At 36.1% G+C, this 19,363-nt stretch overlaps 2 protein-coding genes across 5 annotated transcripts in view; both read left to right on the top strand.

Annotated features, from left to right (window-relative positions):
- Positions 1 to 13,837, top strand: part of rcan3 (regulator of calcineurin 3) — a 29,513-nt gene extending 15,676 nt beyond the window's left edge. For both annotated transcript variants that reach the window (XM_016529562.1, XM_016529571.1), the window contains 3 exons: positions 5,880 to 6,053; positions 7,723 to 7,894; positions 11,200 to 13,837. In XM_016529562.1, coding sequence (XP_016385048.1) covers positions 5,880 to 6,053; positions 7,723 to 7,894; positions 11,200 to 11,354 — 501 coding nt within the window. In that variant the 3' untranslated portion in view covers positions 11,355 to 13,837. The remainder of the gene's footprint in view (positions 1 to 5,879; positions 6,054 to 7,722; positions 7,895 to 11,199) is intronic.
- Positions 13,838 to 15,245: 1,408 nt separating this feature from the next.
- LOC107721522 (noncompact myelin-associated protein-like) overlaps positions 15,246 to 19,363 on the top strand; it is a 9,785-nt gene continuing 5,667 nt past the window's right edge. The window contains exons 1-2 of one of the 3 annotated variants that reach the window (XM_016529608.1): positions 15,246 to 15,297; positions 17,238 to 17,375. The gene's annotated coding sequence lies outside the window, so the exon portion shown is untranslated. Of the gene's footprint in view, positions 15,298 to 15,356; positions 15,410 to 17,090; positions 17,376 to 19,363 lie in introns of those variants that run through there. The other 2 variants (XM_016529605.1, XM_016529596.1) reach the window with 2 other exon arrangements.

The following is a 19,363-nucleotide window of genomic DNA, read 5'->3' as shown; positions in this document are numbered from 1 at the left end:
CTTTGTCATCATAGGACGAAATTACATTTAAAATGTATTTTAATATATAATTAATAAACATTGTATAATATTTAATATAAAATGAATAACATTTATAAAATGTAATAATATTTTCACAGTATTGTTTATATATATATATATATATATATATATATATATTTAATAAATATAATAAATTATTTAGATATAAATAACAATTTTATATTAAAATGCATTTTAGCATCATAGCATCTCTGAAACAGTGAGGCTTGTAAGATGCTCCTGGTCAGCATTTGTGAGAACCTACCAACAGCGGTCCAAAGACGGATAAACCGCAAATTGGTTACAGAATGTGTATGGATCATCGATAGTAGAAGGTCTATGGAAACACTTTTAATGATGGGTCTGTGAATGTGATGACTGGTCAGAATGCCCATGATGGCCTCTGTCCACAGCCAAAAGCTCATAGAATGGGCACACAAGCAACAGAAATGGAGCAGTGGAAGAAGGATGTCTGGTCTGATGAGTCCCCTTTTCTTTTACATTGTGTATACTTGGATGTAATGGCACCAGGATACACTACGGGAAGATGATAAGCTGGTGGAGGGATTGTGATGATCTGGGCAATGTTCTAATGGGAAACCCTGTTTCTGGCCATTCATGTGGACACAAGCCACCTACCTCAACTTCATCGCAGACCAGGTACACCGTTTATTACAATGATATGGCAGTAGCCTCTTTCAGCAATTTTTCAGGAATGGTTTAAAGAAACATAATGAAGAGTTCAAGGTGTTGTCCTGATCTCAGAATTCTTCAGAAGTTAATCTGATTGAAAATCTATGGGATGTGCTGGACCAACCAGTCCAATCCATGGTGGCTCAACCTCTTTGCTTAAAGGGATAGTTTACGCAAAAATGAAAATTCTCTCATTAATTACTCACCCTCACGTCGTTCCAAAACTGTAAGACCTTGGTTCATCTTCAGAACACAAAGTAAGATATTTTTGATGAAATCTGAGAGCTTTCTGACCCTGCATAGACAGATAATGGTGGAGGACGGTGACGTGGAAGAGAAGAATTGTTGAATAAAGTCACTATTTTTGTTTTCTTTGCACACAAAATGTATTCTCGTAGCTACGTAAAATTACGGTTGAACCACTGATGTCACATGGACTATTTTAATGATGTCCTTTCTACCTTTCTGGGCCTGGGAATATTTCAGTTACATTACTGTCTTGTCAGAAAGCTCTCGGATTTCATCAGAATATCTTAATTTGTGTTCTGAAGATGAAAGAAGGTCTTACGGGTTTGGAACGACATGAGGGTGAGTAATTAATGACAGAACTTTCATTTTTGGGTGAACTATCCCTTTAAGGACAAGAAGGATCTGCTGTCAACGTCTTGGTGCCAGATACCACAAGACACCTTCAGGGGGCTTGTAGAGTCCATGACTTGGCATGTCAGTGCTGTTTTGGCAGCACAAGCAGGATCACCACAAAAATAAGGGCAAGACAAGCTTTTCATGTCAGAGCACCCCTATCAGATACCATTCTATAGATATCTTGATTGAATTCCATATTGAAGAACTGCACTGAACATAGTAAGAAATCAGTCGGTTTAGACAACAAAGGTTTTTTCAGATATCAGAAATTCCTATAACGGCATGGAATTATGGGATGGATATCACTGCACCCATCTTTGAACTCTGGAAAATTCCCCGGGGCTTTTTCATCAGGTCTGTCAATTGGATTTGTTCCCTACCATTGATCCTTGTATAAAAACCACAACAGACCTGAGCGATGGCACCAATTCCACCAGAGCCAATCAGGATGACAGCATTTGTTGTTGTTGTTTAACTCTGTGCTGATAACGCTGAGGGAAAACAGTGCCCTTTGCATTTACGGCACTTGTGATGAATCGCTTCTGCCACTTACAGAGATTTCCTTTCACAGAAGGTCAGGGATCAGCTTCTTTTGTGCAAAACTGTTTTGTGCCTGGCGAGTTGGCACCTCGGCTGCTTGGATGAATGACTCGTGTGTGACATTATGATAACATTTAGATTTTGTGTTCTGGGTTGGTCCTCCAGTTTCCAGACTCTGTTTTGGACAAAGACTTGATTTAAGGCAGCAAAAGTTCACTCATTATTTACTGACAGGCCGAACAATGAGCACCTGAATTACAGGAAACCAGATGTGATATGGTCTTTATGGGGACATGTAATAAAATTTGTGCGTCTGTCGAGTTGAACTATGTTTTTCGAGTGAATATGTTTTTGTCTATATTTAGGAATTTGTAGTTGTAGTACAGTGTTTCTTTGAATCTGCTCCAGTCTGTATCACCCAAGGGCTTTTTGATTGGCGGCTAGTCGTCAGGGTTGTGTAACATCAGCAGGGTAATTAAAAACATCTCCCACTCGTTTAACGGATAAATCTTCTTAATTATTTATGGTTCTATTCTCAGCCCAAAATCATGCTAGCGTCCCAGTGCACCATATGCCCCAGATTCATGGGTCATACTCGCTTTTTAATGGCTTTCTGTATTGAGTACATGTGTGGAGCTTGTCCTAAAGTCACTTTCTGAGGAGACTGTAGTATGAGGACAAGAGGATAAGTATACTCTGAGCCGTGTAATGTATGGGCCTGGTGATTAAAAACTCATGATATATTCACAATAATTTATCTGACAATATTTATTTAGGCAGCATTGCAAATATGTATTCTCTTAACTAGTATTTCTATTAAAATCTTTATAAAATGTTGCTGTTTATCATTATGTACTACTATATAGGTGAAAATATAATTCTTCTTGCTCATTTAGTGTAAAATAGTATGGAAAACAAGGATTTATTTAATTTTTAAAACTATTTTTTCACGTGTTTTACTCAAATTTTTGAATCCACTTTCCAACAATAGCTGTTTGGCTGAAAAAAATGCTTCCTCTGTTTAGAAAAAAATCACAGTTACCATCTCAGTAGTTTACATTATTAATATTCAGTGCTAAAACTATACTTGAGTACAACATTTTTTAATATATTTATAAAGTTTTTTAGAATTATGAACTCACTGGTGCATCGGACAATACACGTCAGTTGCATTACAGTTTTTCATGCATATCATGTATCTGAAACTGTTCAATTCATTGTTTTACCATTCATAAGTGAATGCAATGCGAGCAGAAATAAGTGAATGCAGTCATCTAGACACCACTGTACTTTGCGTTTGACAGACGGAAAAAAATGTAATGTGTTTTGCAAACAATTAAATAGATTACAGTCAGATGCACCACACATATTGTACTCTGCTCAATCGGTCTCTACTCACTCTCTCAAACGATTCTCTCAGTCTAATTCTCTAGCATTTCTTTTTAGAGGCTTTTTACTTCTAAGAGGCTTTTAGAGGCTTTTTATTTGGAGTGTCGCCTCTTTAAATCTCTCTGAGACTCTTTGTCTGACTCTTCTTGTTTTGGGAATTTCTTTCCCAAGTCTGTTTAAATCTCATAGTCATGTGCATTCCATCTTTCTGAAATACTTTTTACAGAGTTCATAGATGGACTGTCCTGGACTAATGCCTGACTGAAGAATTTTAATGCTTGACCTCACTAGCCAGATGTGTTTCCACAGAGGAACAGAAGCCTCTCCAAACATTTCATCAAAAATGTCTTGGATAGTGTGAACTATGAAGTTTTTGTTTTACTTTTTATTTGGTTGCATTCAAATAAAAAAGCTAAATTAATAAATGAATTAGATGGTTATTTTAATGAAGTGATAAAAAGAATAACACATTATCATTTTAATCAGCCTAATGAAGTACTTTTTTAAATATGTAACTATCACTTTTTCTGCTCTGTTGGGGTGTGAATATCTGCAAGGTTTTTTTTCCAGATTGCAGTTTTCCATCAGTACAGTAGTTGTAAATATTTCTCTCTGCCCTCCATTAAAGCTGACCACAGTGATCTCGTGTGTCACCACCTGCTTATGCTTTCCAGGCAGGTAAAAGGTGTATAAGACATGTGATTGGCAGAGGTGTGAAGTGAGCCAACACACACCTGTGCTGTTGCATAACAGAGTTACACAGGCCTTACATCACACCAGTGTCCTGAACACTTATCTGCAATGCTGCTTTGAAAAGGGGCCTGTTCCCTGCCTGTGAAATGTTGCTATCGGATTAAACAATGAGCTTTTGTTTACTGGATGCTGATGTGATCTTTGAAGTTTCGCTGCAGTGTCTGTCCAGCAACACACTGAGAGAGAAAACCCCAGCTCTCCTTTTTTGATGCTGGGCCATCATAATAGAAACAATCATATATTTATATATTATATAATTTCTTAAAGAAATTGTATTAGGGATGCACAACATATCAATCCCATACAAAAGAAATAAAATCTTTAAAAACGTAGTTATTTAATTAGTAATTAAATCAATTAATTATTTAATTAATACTGTTAAATGTAATCTTTTGTAAAACTCAAAATAATTATCCATTGTTCATACTGTACATTTAAATTGAGCTTTTAGTGATTATTTTGATTTCTTTTGTCAAAGTAGTATATAATTTTAATAGCAACCATAGCATGAAAATAATAGTCTTCTTATATGTATTGGCCAGAATTTTAATATTATGCACTTTTATCAGTATTCCTTTCAATTATATTTATTTTGTTTGTTTATTTCAATTCATTTATGCATGTATGCATTCATATGTTACAGTTCATTTAATGATGAAGCAGGTCATCATGGTATGTGTCCTCCTTATCTCCACGAATCTGATGTCAACATCACTAAACTAAAACTACTTTGCACAGGTCAGCGTGTTAATCTTTAATATGTTTCATTTTTCATTAAAGGAATAGTTCATCCAGAAATGAAGTCATTTATTCACCCTCATGTCGTTCCAAACCTGTATACTGGAATGTTTAGTGACCAGGGGCTGTCAAGCACTAAAAAGGTAAAAAAGAACACAATAGAATGAGTCCATACACTATATATTCTGCCTTCTTAGCCAGCTTAACCAATGAAATATCCATGATAAACAAGTTTCACTTGCAGATTGACGAGCTTAATCAGCTGAGATTTGCTGGTTAACAGCGTGGCAATACTAGCATTAAAATCATGGTGTTTTTAGCTGGGGTTGATTTTACATGCCACACACACTCTCCCTTACACACACAGAGCTGGCGTGTCATGAAGGCGGATGTCCACTCCTTCCACCTGGGTAGTGTGTAAGTCTACACCGCTTGCAGGAAACACTCAGAGCTGCACATGAATTAGTGATTGGCACATCCCCTCTTGTTACACAGTGTCTGAGTTCAAAACAAACCTGTATGTGTGGGAACAGAAACACTGAAATGCAAACACAAACAAGCTGCATACGGACAGCAAAAATGATAAATTATTATTCTTACAATTTAAATATTAAATTTATTCAAATTATAGTTTTATTCATAGAAATTAAAAGGGATAGAGAAATGATACAAATTTATATCAAAACATATCAAACAACACGCTTATATCTTAAACAACAGTTAATTGGCCTTGTCAGTATAGTGAATATGGACATTGTGTGGGGTAAATCTAGAAGTTGTTCTGGTGTCCTTGAATGAACCTTTTGTTTTATTTTCTTCCTGTCACCGTTCTCTCTGTACTTGCTCCATCAGCACAATAAAGGTCACTCTTCATATTTCACCTGCCTCCTGTTCAAAACCGTCTAAATCAGCACTGAAGGGTCCTGTACAGTGCTTCTAGGGCACAGGAGAGCATGATGCTAGTTTCATAATAACACAAATGCTAAAAACATCAGCAGAATTGTGAAATTACACACTGCAAACGTTTACAGTAGACATCAAGTTATTTAATGGAGAACTGAAGCAGTTCTGAAATGTGTTTTGTTTGTAATTCTCCTCAGGAGCGGTTTGAGGCTCTGTTCAGGATCTATGATGATCAGACGTCCTTCCAGATGTTCAAGAGTTTCAGAAGAGTTCGGATCAGCTTTAGCACTCCAGAGGCTGCTGCACGCGCACGCATCGAGCTCCATGAATCCGATTTCAACGGCACAAAACTAAAATTGTACTTCGCACAGGTCAGTGCTTTAATCTTTAGTATGTTTCATTCTTCATTAAAGGGATAGTTCTTCCAGAAATGAAAATTCTGTCATCATTTATTCACCCTCATGTTGTTCCAAACCTGTGTGCAGGAGCTGTCAAACTCTAAAATTAGTCCATGTGACTTGGGAACTATATTCAAATACTATAAACTGAAGATATAGTTCCAAAAAGACCGAAATACACAATTCTGTTCTAAAGTTTGGTGTCTGTAAGATTTTTTTTAGTGTTTTTGAAAGAAGTTTTATTTTAAGGTTGAATTTATTTTAATCAAAAATACAATAAGAACAATGATATTGTGAAATATTATTACAATTTAAAATAACATTTTTCCTTTAATTTCTATATTAATATATTTTAAAATGTAATTTATTCCTGTGATGGCAAAGCTGAATTTTCATCAGTCATTACTGCAGTCTTCAGTGTCACGTGATCCTTCAGAAATTACAATATGCTGTTTGAATTACTAATATGCTGATTTGATGCTCAACTATCATTTCTTGTTATCAGTGTTTAAAACAGTTGTGCTGTAAATATTTTTTGTGGAAACAAATATTTTTCAGGATTCTTTGAAGAATAGAAAGTTCAATATTACAACATTTATTTTAAAAAAATTTGTAACTTTGTAAATGCCTTTAATTTCACTTTTGATAGATTTAATGCATGCATTCTAAATAAAAGTATTCATTTCTTTAAAAAAGCTTACTGACAAAACCTTTAAATGGCAATGTAAGTTCATATTCATTCAAATTCATGTATTAATTTTTCATAATTTTGCTCTCCCCTGAAGCTTGCATATAGCCAATGTTCTGTTCAATGTTCATACAATGTTTTTTGTATGTTATGTTTATTGGAGCATTTTCAAATTGAACATTTAAAAATACCCAAAAACAAATACATACAAAAAAGATAATTATACAGTTCTTTTACTTGCTACACCAGATGTAAACGAGGAAGGGCATAGCAAGTTTGTACCCACCGTAACATTATGAATCAAGCAAGGTGCATAAGGCATTTGATTCATTTAAAACATCGTCTTTGACAATAATAGGACAATTATCGGAAGCAACATGAGCTGAGATCTCAGGACTCTCAGTGTAACATTAGCAGGAGACCAGATGAGAGAAGAGGGGAGTTTAGTTCTTCATTTCTCCTCTCAGAGGTCTGTCAGCTAGGGATAGTCAAAGAACACACAGTTCCCAGCACAGTAACACACACACACACACACTGTGGAGACTTTCGTGTGACTAATCATCATTGCTATTAATTGTGTGAAATCAGACAGACACAATTATATTTCTAGAATCAGTATGTAGTAAATGTGCTCCACGTGTTTTATTCAGAGCACAGAAAGAGTGGACGCACTCCTCACAATGATTCTGTGTATTTGTGTGCTGCTGTGTAGGAGTGCGGATATGATCTAGGTAGGACGACGTGTGTCTTTTAAACAGTGAAAGATTAGCCTGTTTCCTTCAGAGAGATGTAACTATGGTGAGAATATTCCTTCAAATCAATTAGATCTGGGCCTGAACTGTGCTATATTTAGCTAAGAGGATGTATTTAATTTAAAAGGAGAGGAGTTTTTTCTTGTACTGTTTAGTCTTGTTTTTCACGTTATCACCCCATCTTTTTTCTCTCTGACCACAGGTGCAGAATTCAAGGGACGACATGGACAAGACATACCTTGCCCCACCTCAACCTGTCAAGCAGTTCCTCATCTCTCCACCTGCGTCCCCACCTGTGGGATGGAGCCAGAGTGAAGATGCCACACCTTTGATCAACTACGACCTGCTGTGTGCTGTGGCCAAATTGGGACCAGGTACAAAACACAAACACACACACACAGTCAGCATACAAGCATATGCTACTTACTCCCACACATACAAACAAGCTGTGCTGAGTGTAAGTGTGTGTAACCATCTGAACCAAATGTATGTGTCCTCACTGACTCAAACACTGGTTTTCACACCAAAAGTGGATTAAAAACACTTGCGAACTTCTGTAGATAGATTAAGTGACCCCAAAAGCATTTGGAGTACAAACATTTTCTTGAAAAGTGTGCTTGTGCTTTTTTGTGAAGTGTTATATATATTTTTTTTTTGTATTTATCTTTTGCCAGGGGCTATGGACTGATAATATACAATATAGAAAGTTCTTAAAGGGGACTGATATATTTATCAGTCCCCAAATGTGGACAATTTCTTCTATAGCTTTATTTTGTTTGCCTCGGAGTGTATAAACCTTAAAATGCACATTTCTGTCAGGCACTGGATGCAATGAATCCAGGATTTGTTATGGTAAACTAAGAAACTATCCGTAAGTATTTTTTCATGTATTTAAAAGAAATGTCTTATACACACCAAGTCTAAATTTATTTGATACAGTAAAAACAGTGATATAGTGAAATATTATTGCAATTCAAAATAACTGTATTCTATCATATGTGTTAAGATATAAGAAATAAGAAAGTAACAATGTAAAAGTCTTTACTGTGATCAATTGAATGTGTCCTTATTGAATAGTATCAACCTTACTTTCGTTTTGATCGGTAGTGTAGGTCAGCACTAGTTGTATTTAATGTTTATTCATGATTTCATGAAAGTTATTATACAGTCAGTGTTACTGAGAAGATGAAGCATATATGGGGGGTCCCTGAATTGGAAAATGTTGACAATCCCTGATCAAATTCAATTGCATATACATTTTTTAATGTGACTTTAGTGTTAAAATTATTTTTGGGGCCACATTTCCAGATCCCATTCCTCCATCTTCTTCACCATCTCCTGATATCCCTCTACTGTATGATGAATTAAAATGGCAAGAAGGCTAAAATGATATTACAAGGATGCTGTATTGTAAAAAAAAAAAATATTGGTGATCAAATATTGTGTTTATTGTGTTTAAAAACTGAACTGTAATAGGTGGCAACAGTAAACAGAAATGGACTGTTAAAACAGTTTTAGATGTTCCTCTTCATGTGTGCTGTGTCTGCGCCCCCTGCTGGTACATATCACAACACACACACACACACACACACACACACACTGACTTCCTGCCAGACAAACCTTTTATCACCTCTTATTGGTTGGCTCGTTACTATAGCAACCCCCAACTCAGTCCACGTCCAATCCAAAATCTTTTTTGGCAAGAAAAATATAGAACTAATAGAGCAGAAAGTATTTTTACAGTTGTGGAGGGTTTCAGCTGTTGAGTGTTGAAGTCGAGGAGATTCTTCAAGAGGCAGCAAGTTGTCTGTCAGCTGTCTCGCCTTCTGTATTGGTGCAGACCTTCTGCTTCCTACAAAGGAACACTAAAAAAAGAGCACAAGACAACTGCTTCTCAAATTCAAACCCTTAAACACCTAACACTTCTGTGGGTCTCGACACTCACACACCCATCTCTCTTTCACATTATCCCAGCCAAATTTAGACCTGCTGCAGAACCGATGACTGAATGCAAATTGTTTCCATTAGATTGAAGGCAGTAACACCCCCACCTGCCACCCACAGGCGTCTTCACCTTCACAGAGGTCGCCACACAGAGCCCGGCAAGATGTCTGAGTAAGTATTGAGTTACAACATCATAATGTTTGTGTGGTGTGAAAAAGGTCAAGTCACTAAGTCCTTGATTACTGAACTCAGCAAACACATTTAGCATCATGATCATTTTGTATTTATACTAGCATAAATGCTATTATTACTATTATCAAAAGTATTTTAGCATGGATGTTCCATCTGTTTCTCCCAACCATAATCACCCCAACCACTAAATGATGCACTGTTCTGCACTCTCTGAAATTGTAAACATTTGCTTTCTGATAGGAAAAAGATGTCGTCCAGCCGCAGGCAAAATCTGAAGGTGAGGTCATGTCTTTCGTCATGTGATCTGAGCTATATGAACTGTCAGTGACTCTCTTGTTGAATGCTGTCTATGCTACGTCTTTGTCTCTGTGCTCCAGAGCTTGTTGCTTCAGATTGCTCATGGCCTTTTGGAGGAAGAGGCAGCTGAGGCTGAGCAAGAAAAACAGAGATTCATGGATGAGAACTGCCCTGTTCTCTCACTGCCTGGAAGCATGCCACACACACACACACACACACACACACACACACACACACTGACTTCCTGCCAGACAAACCTTTTATCACCTCTTATTGGTTGGCTCGTTACTATAGCAACCCTCATTCTGTTTCTCAGTGTTTGTGTGTTCTCAGTGGTGGTGCTTCTATTACTTAATCTAAAACTTAATCTTTTAATGGCTTTCAAATCTCATAATTGGTTAGTGAGAGGACATTTATCTGGACATTTATCTATAAAATGTCCACCCGATGCAAGATGGCAAAAACAATCTAACACAAAATGTTTTGGGCTCCATTCTTCATATCTGGATTACTGAGTTTTCTCATTTTAATTGTTGATGATATGACATAATACTCTTATTCCGCTCTTCAGTAAGAGTTGTTGGAGCACCATATATCATGTTGAACTAAATGCAAAAAAAAATGATATATATATATATATATATATTGGATGGATGAATAGATAGATAGCCTAGTCTTAGAAGAACACTGTGTTGAGCTAGAGGCAAAAATAATTTTGTATATTCTTATTAATAATAGATTTTTTAGTATTATATAGCCTGAGAAGAGCACCATGTTGAACTAGAGACAAAAATAATTTTGTATAACATTATTATTATTATTTTTAATCACAGACCATTTTGTTAATTTATAGGGACCTATGGTTTTAGGGTTTAATTTGCCTCATAATTTACATTAGCTGTACAGTTTGTCCAAGCCATGCAAAGAAAGTTTTCTTGTTCTTGGGAAGTTCTTCTTTAACAGTTTTTGCGGTTGTTGTCAGTATATCATAGGTCAACATTTGGTTCAATAGACAATGCAAACATGACGGATGCAGAATGTCCGGGAATGTGTTTGTACTAGACTTTTCATGAAAGTTAAAAATGTCCTGCCCACAGCATGGCTTTCTTCAATGATGAAGAAGTTCATAGCTAAATTGAGGACATATTTGGCTGGGCAGGAAGGCTTGAGTTCTGAAACTAACTTCATGTTTTTTTAGTATGTCCATTCATTTCAAAAGGTGTTCATCTTTTATCTGTCTCTCTAGGTGAGAAGTACGAGCTGCATGCGGGTACAGAGTCCACTCCTAGCGTGGTGGTCCACGTGTGTGAGAGCGATACTGAGGAAGAGGAAGAAGCCCGGCCAAAAGCCAAGATTGTCCAGACCAGACGCCCCGACGGTCCCCCGAAAGTCTACAACTAAAACCTTTGGCACACTTCACACGTTTTTCTCTCTCTCTGTGTCTCTTTCTCTCATCCAGGGAAAGGCACGCTTTATTTCAATAACAAAAAAAGCTAAACTAAGAATGGGATGGATGTGGAGGGGTGCTCCGTGCACAGGTGACGTGTGGTGTTCTGAACTGGACTCGTGGACTGAACACACTGTCTCACTGCTGCCTCATGGGACGATGAGCTTGCAACCCCCGTCTCACAATCATAGCGCTTTCATTCCCTCATTTAGAGTCTTTGTACTGTAGCATTGAAGAGCAGTAATTGTATTTAACAGTCGTAGAAGTAGGTTACATGTAAACTTTGTTACTGTTTGTCACTTTGATTGATCATCAAAGAAAAGAACGCTTTAAAAAAAGGAAGCCGACCCATTCTGCTTTCTCCGTTTCTCTCTCGACAGCCGTGTCCGCGTTCATCTCCATATCGGTCAGGTTGGCACACCTGCAGAGGTGGCGCGGCTCGCTGGGATTGTGACCCGTGTGCGTATTTATGCCTTTTCATACCATGCTAGAATGAGATGACAAGTTGTTTAATGGAAATGGTAAGAACGGTTATGATGAGAGGGTGTTTACTAAGTTAGATGTGTATTATTCTTACTGTGTATTTGATACCACACATTTTTGCATGCTGACTGGCGTATTTTATACTCTATGTTAAAGCAACTTTAAGCATATCTGATCGCTGTCTTTTAGAGTGATTGGCCTTGGAAAGCGAAGAAATAGTTGTCAGGTGTAAAGTTCGATATTTTGTATTTGTATAGCGCATCATTCACTTGCAGGCCAGATAAACAATTAGGAAAAAGCACATGGTTTGGGTCTTAGTTTTACACCATCTCTATTTGGCGTGATTCTGTACCACTTGCATTGTTTAGCACTGACAATGTTTGGTGTTTTTCATATCTTCATTGATTTATTGAATATACATTGACATGCTCAAGTTTCAAAATTAAAATCAATGTGCCGAGTGACCCAGAACTGAGTACTGATAATGATACTGTCATATTGTTAAGCTGTGCATTTTGCAATGACAGATCAAATCATATAAAGGGATAGTCCACCGAAAAATGAAAATTCTGTCATCATTTACTCCAAACCTGTATGACTTTCTTTCTTCTGTGGAACTATCCCAGTTCTTTTGTGTCTCATAATTGTTTTTCCAGTTTATAAACCTCCACTGTGTTAATTCATACCAAAAAGGTAAAAATAGATGAAAATGGATGGATGAAAATGTCATTTTAAGATATTTGTTTTAGTAATAATGTACAGTCAGTGAAGTAGAATGTCACGATTGACCAATCAGATTGAGGATTGCAGAGAGGCTTATAAAGATGGCGGTTAAATTAGCCTTATAAAAAAAGTCACATTTTAGTCAAAAAATAATTTTAAAAAAAGAAAGAAAGAAAATTCAGTTAAACATTGAGTGATATTCAGTCATATTTTGAAATGCAATGAAAAAGAAATAATGCAAACAAATAACTGTGAAATTCATGTGACTTTATAAATTGCCTTGCTCCCTTACTTACATGTCAGAAAAAGATTTCAAGTGTTTTGTTTAAAAGCCAATCCTTTAGAGATGAAGGACTCATTTAGCAAATAACTTAATATAGAAATAAATAATTAACTTTTTTTTATTTTGTACTTCTGCATGCTGTGACTTTTCCATAGATGCAGTCTTTCCCGTTTGTATCTCACTCTGAATGCAGCCCTTTTCTCCTGCCTGTTTCATCCTGTTGTGTTTCAGTCAATACAGGGGTGAGAAACATGGTGAACAAAGCTCTTTGAGTTCTTGATAACCAGCATGAACAAATGTTTTGGACTCTTTGAGTTTTGTGTGTGTTAACCTTTAAGACAAAAGGAAGAAGTTAAGTATATGAACACAAGAAGCAAATTTGTACCGAGTTGTAAGATAAGCCTACCATTGGCAGCATAATGTATTGATATTTTTTACTGTCTTTAAGGCTGTTGTTGCAGTTGCTCCGTATCAGTAAAATGATCTTGTTCTTTCTTTTCTTTTTATAAGTCTACAGATAGTCAGTTCTATCACCGTTGCTGTTCTGTTTGGATCTAGATATTGTCTAGTACTTTAAGTGTAGTTCATAACCCGTGAACACAAAGCAATAATTTACAGTTATATGTCTGTGTCCCGTATGGTATGTTTTTTTTTTGTTTTTTTTGCAGAGCTCTTCTCTGACTCTTAGCTTGCTTTTGTTTGTGTAAATATGATTGTTATTTGTTTCTCATTGGCATATAAATATATAAATAAAGATATATATATAAAGAACTGATTATTAAAAAAAGATGTTGTAATGTTTATTTCACCCAAGTAGTCAAGTACCTCCCAACGTGACAGAAAAGTGTGCATCTAGATTAAAGTCCATTATGATTCAATACTGTTTAAGGGTGTGAATAACGTTTATTGGCACCATATTTTATTAATCATAGATGAATAGGATGTCCCCATCAGGAAATATTTACAAAATTGTGTGTGTGTGTGTGTCCTTCTCTTCCTCATTCCATCTGTGTTTTAAGGAGCGGCCATACGTGGGCAAAAACTTCAATTCTGAATAGACATTGTCCGTGTGAAATTTTACTGTTTTTTTTTTACCTCATTAATGCAAAAACAATATCAAATTCAGATTGCGCCAGGCTTTATAAATATCTCAGTTGTGCTTATTGTCTGTTTTTGCCTTTTTTTTTTAAACAAAGGTAGGTTTAACTGTCACAGTCACACAATTAGCCTACTTTCCACTATCCAGTTTTTCTTTATCTGATAATAAAAAGGAGGGTCATCTCCACCTCACCAGGGGAGAATGGGACACACCTGATTTTTGTTTTTACCTGTCAATGAGGAGATCCCAGCCCTGTCTCCTGGGATACAAATACTGATACAAAGATAATAATTATACAGGCTCTCACATGTCCTGTTGGGAATTATTCTTTGAGGGAAATAATAAGGAGCTTGTGAATCACATCCAGTAGCTTTGAACAAGATGTATTACAAGAACTAGATCTGCCTGAATTTGTAACGTTTTTCCCCTTGCATAATGCAAATCGATGTGTATACTGAAAATCTGCTTATAACCACTTAAATGTATAGCTATACAAGGAATCTGATAATATACTGAAGATTGGATCACATATCACTTATACAGTATAATATTATCGACTTATTCATTTATAAATATTGCATAAAGTGGCCCCAAAACGTATTTGGACACTTAATTGTAAGTCACACTTAAAATGTATAAATGTCATTGTACAATCTAGCTAAATATCAAACTGAACAATATATAAATAAAAAGCACACACATAAGCAAAATATTTAATAAGAGGTTTGTTTTAGGTGCATATTAAAATTCTGGCAGATACCAATGAGCACATTCCCCAGTACATTATAGGTGATATAAACGATAAATTGCCGATAAATATGTAAATTATAGGCCTATAGGCCTACTATTTTATCCAATGAATACAAACTCAACATATTATTAAATACTGTTACTAAAGATTTTTTTAAGTGAGCATCAGATGTCAGCAAATAGACGGTGCTATCTATATCCAATATCAACAAATGTTGATAAATTAAACATATTAATTAAATAATTTGTTATCTACTTTTATTTTGTTATCGACTGCAATGTAAATCATGCAATTTTAAGAGACCAAACTCTTAGGGCCACTGTATTGTAGGCTATAATGCCTTGTTTTTGCAGTCTCTCTTTGAGGGAGAAAAAAAGGTAGCCACAGTGTGATATATGGACAAACGAAAGCAGCTTAAACTATGTAAACAGTGTAATCTTCGGGCCGGATGTGTAATGCCCTGAGATGGGTGACTGATTGCAGTGCTGTGTGTACCTGCGCTCGCCATGTGTTTGCTGATGACCAATGGAAACAGCCTGACTTCAGCTCTTATCTTGTGTATGTGTAGAGCAGATAGTCTATGCAAGATACTTTGAAGAGCGAGTTAAGTTAATTGACTGAATTAAGAATTATTGTTGTAAGCATGCGTGTCTATTGAAGATACCTCAGGGTGAGAATAATGGTGCTGCGTGCTGAGTATATTGAACATGACGTCAAAACTAAAAGTTTGCAGGATATTTTTACTATACAAAAATATCTCGTTTTCAACAGAAATTTAAAACGCTGTAGTAATAATAACGGTAAGATTAGAGTGTGTAACTGTCCATATATGTCGCCAAAAATCTCTGAAACGAACCCACAAAGTCGCGCACACCAGACTAGGTAACAACACGTAGTACGTAGATAAAGCACAAAAAGTACTATTATTAAGTAGGCTATCGCTTTATTACATAAGTACATATGACAAATATGTCACAAAAATGTTTTTTTTTGGTATGTCTTTTAGACAATTGCTGTGAGGCTAACTGCTAGTGGCGTCAAATTACCGTTTGTATCGCGAGACGACGAACCTCGACAGATTGCGTCTTGAATACCTGTACATTTAAATGGGTCATATGATGCTGCTAAAAAGAACAATGTAAGACTGGCAGCGGTGACCATTATGGATCAGTTTTGTTTGAACTAGATTGAGGCCGAGGACAATAGAGTCTCTTCTGTAAGTCTCCACTCTCCTCCAGTTGTTTGTGAAAGCTGAGCAGGACAGTTAAACGTGTTCTTGTTATATAATGATGCCATCTGAAAAAGAGTGCAAACTGCCAAACACAAGAACCATAAAATTTCCCACTGGGACAAGCTGTATCAGGGAACATGAACTCACAAACGAGGCAAGAAGTGTAGAGAAAGTATGGTAATATCTGTTATTTCATTTCGAACATATCTAAAACAGAAAGTGGCTGTCTCATAAAAATAAATAAATATAAATAAAAAAGAAAGAAGGAAAGAAAACACTTTTGCTCTTTACAAGTAACTTGATTCCCGCTGAGGCATATTGCACTGGCTGGTCGACTGGAAAACCCATGAGTGAAACTCTATCATGAGATCCCTTAGAGGAAGGAATCCCTCAAAAAGAACAAATGTCCCCTTTCTTTTAGTGTGTGTGTGTGTGTGTGTGTGTGTGTGTCGGGGTGGAGGGATGAAACATGCCTTTTTCTGAAAGAAATTGCTTTTGAAAAGAAAGAGTTGCAGAAAACACCAAGGTATGACTCATCTTAATTATGCGGTTATAGTAATATACATGTAAATTATTTTTAAATTTTAATGCTAAATAATTAATTACACAATACAATTTTGCCTAATAACTTTATTTCAATATAAAAAGTGAATTGGTTAATAATGTCTGATAATTAGACTAGAATAGGTTAATTGACTTAAATGACAGACAAAAACAGGATATTCATCAACCAAGTGAATTACAACAACTCTGATGTTCTGGTATCTGCTCAAATCGATTTGCAGTTGAGTGTGTGTTAAGGATGTACTTGAAGGGAATCTGATTGAATATTTAAATGTGGCTGATAAGACATCATCTGTAAACCACATCAGCTCTCTCTGTGGCCCTTGATTTGCATGTGTACAGCACGTGTGCTAATCTTGTAATGATTTTCTACTATTCTACATTCTGTTACACAGAGAAAGTCAATGAGAAATGCACTGCATGTGTATGTGTGTGTTTAAATAAAAGTGAGTACTGACCGAGAGCGGTGTGTGAACTGTGTTGTGAATGTGGCACGCCTTGGGGGCCAGGCCAGACCTGAAAAACCAGCTACCGCTTTCAGTCCAGAGAGCTCTGATATGGCACGTCGTGTCTACCTCTCTGCCAAGGGCTGAAACCATCCCTCGCTTTCGACTTCTTCAGTTTATAATCACACCTGAAGTGGACATTCAGTCATTTCACCTGTTCAGACTCATTTCAGACAGGTTTCCATTGTGTTTTTAAGCCCCAGCTCTGTTAGCGGCAGCGTGTGTGTGAGGGAAGGAGCGTGTGGACTATGCTCACTTCAGTCAACTGAAGGAGGGGGAGTGGAGGAATTGATACTGTGGAGAGAGAACTCCACGACGGGGAACTGATCGTACAGGTAAGCCAATATGCAACCAAACTTTACCCATTATCACTTTGCACCTTCAGTTTTGTGTGTGATTTGTCACCTGTCATCTTAGGACCCCTGAGGGTCCCTGGCTGCATGCCTCCAGGTGTGTGTAGGAAAGATATTTAGATTGACAGACTGTGTATATTTAAGTAACTATTATTCAACTCACGGTCTCTGTTGTACAGCCAAACAGGTGCAAACCACACAGTAAAAAATTATTTTTCAAAGTTGTAAAGAAAATATTATATGTTTTACAATGAAAACTATTTCATCAATATTATTTGCAGCTACTTTGAAATTATTTGTGAAATTTGCTAGCAATTTCTGAATGAAAATTGTTTATACATTTTTTTAAGTACATTTACCTAAAGTAAAACTCATCTCAGTAGGTCGGATTGTGGTTTTTGGCAGAAACACTGTAAAAAGTGATCTTGAGGTGAAATTTATATCCAATCCGACCCTTAAAAATGACTTGTTGTTGTTATGTAATATATTCTGGTGGATTTAGTCAAATTGAATCATATTTTGGACTTTTTCCAAGTTTCTAAATAAAGTTACCACATGAAGCACCTGAGATTTTAGTCCTGATACTATGAGAAACAATAAGCACTATATGATGTTATGATTTATAATATTTGATGTCAAGCCTTGATGTTAGTTTCCTTCCGCTTCCTTTGTGTTTTCTGACTAATGTCTGATCATATGATGAAGATATTGAACTAATAAGTTCCTGGTAGGAACTATCGCAGAATTGCTTTTCCCCTTTATTGAGAGGACCCAAGAGGATGTTCTGTTTTGTACATCCTCTGAGAATCTGAATAACTTTTAACTTTCCTTTTCACTTGCTTTTGATGTGATTTTAGACTGACATTGCACACAAAGCTCTGGCAGGGCAGTGAATGTTTATTGTGTTCTGGCATTCAGGAACAATATAGGAGGTTCCAGTCAGGTTGATTTCTTTTAGATTTAGATGAAATTTTCGATGGTGTATTTTGAAGTTGCTGTTTTTATTTTTAGCAAGTGTGTAAGAAGTAGGAGACACGTTTAAAAATCTGGCTTCAGACGGACACATACTGTAACAGAAAGTGATGAATGGGCCATTGTTTGAGTCAAGGGAACTGAGGACTGATCTGGTGTGAATAGAAAGGCTGTAGTCAGGGCTGTGACGTGCACTGGAGGAGACATACGTGAGCACACCTGTGATCTAATCATTTTTTACTGGTTAAATATTTACCCATGATCTTAACCCAAATCAATCACATTTATATTCTATTGTGTGTGTAATTGATTGTTTCACCAAATCGACCGACAGTGACACATACGTTTATGAATTTGACCTACGGTTTATCTCATTTAGTTAAAAATAGAATGGTGGATTTACATTACATTAGGGACGGGTGGTTAAGTTTTAGTCAGAAGCAATCATGACAGCTTATTTAAAAGGATTGAATGAATGAATATATAATTATAAGCCAATTGTTAGAAATGGATGAAGTAGAAACTTTTGCAACAAGTTATGACCACACCTTCATTTTGCTGGCAACAAGTGATTAAAAAGCACTTCAAGGAACATAGAGAGATTGAGAAAGGGTGAAAGATCACAATGAGTGCTTTCTAGAGTTGCGGCTTTCTCCATAGTTTTTTATTTCTAAACCAGAGATGACATCTTTCATGAAAAGGTATTCAGACTTATATATGCAGAGGCCTAAATACTATTTTTTTTTATTAATGTGCTATTAATATTATAATATGGTGTGCAATGAGATGTTTATATTAATAAGAGCCAAACACTTTTTTGATGAATATAAATTCATCAAAGCTCAATATATTTTAGCATGTATTTATTTTAAATTTTATTCATCAATACTTAACACAAGCTTTTTTCATGCTGTGGATTTTATTCTATTTTTTAAATTCAAAAATAAGCTTGTTTATGATTTATTTTAATTTAAAAAATGATATATATATATATATAT

The sequence above is a fragment of the Sinocyclocheilus rhinocerous genome, unplaced genomic scaffold, assembly GCF_001515625.1.
Source record: "Sinocyclocheilus rhinocerous isolate Xijiao unplaced genomic scaffold, SAMN03320098_v1.1 scaffold432, whole genome shotgun sequence".
Lineage (NCBI taxonomy): Eukaryota > Metazoa > Chordata > Actinopteri > Cypriniformes > Cyprinidae > Sinocyclocheilus > Sinocyclocheilus rhinocerous.
Note: the sequence above shows the minus strand (reverse complement) of the source record. Positions and strands in the feature narration are given on the sequence as shown.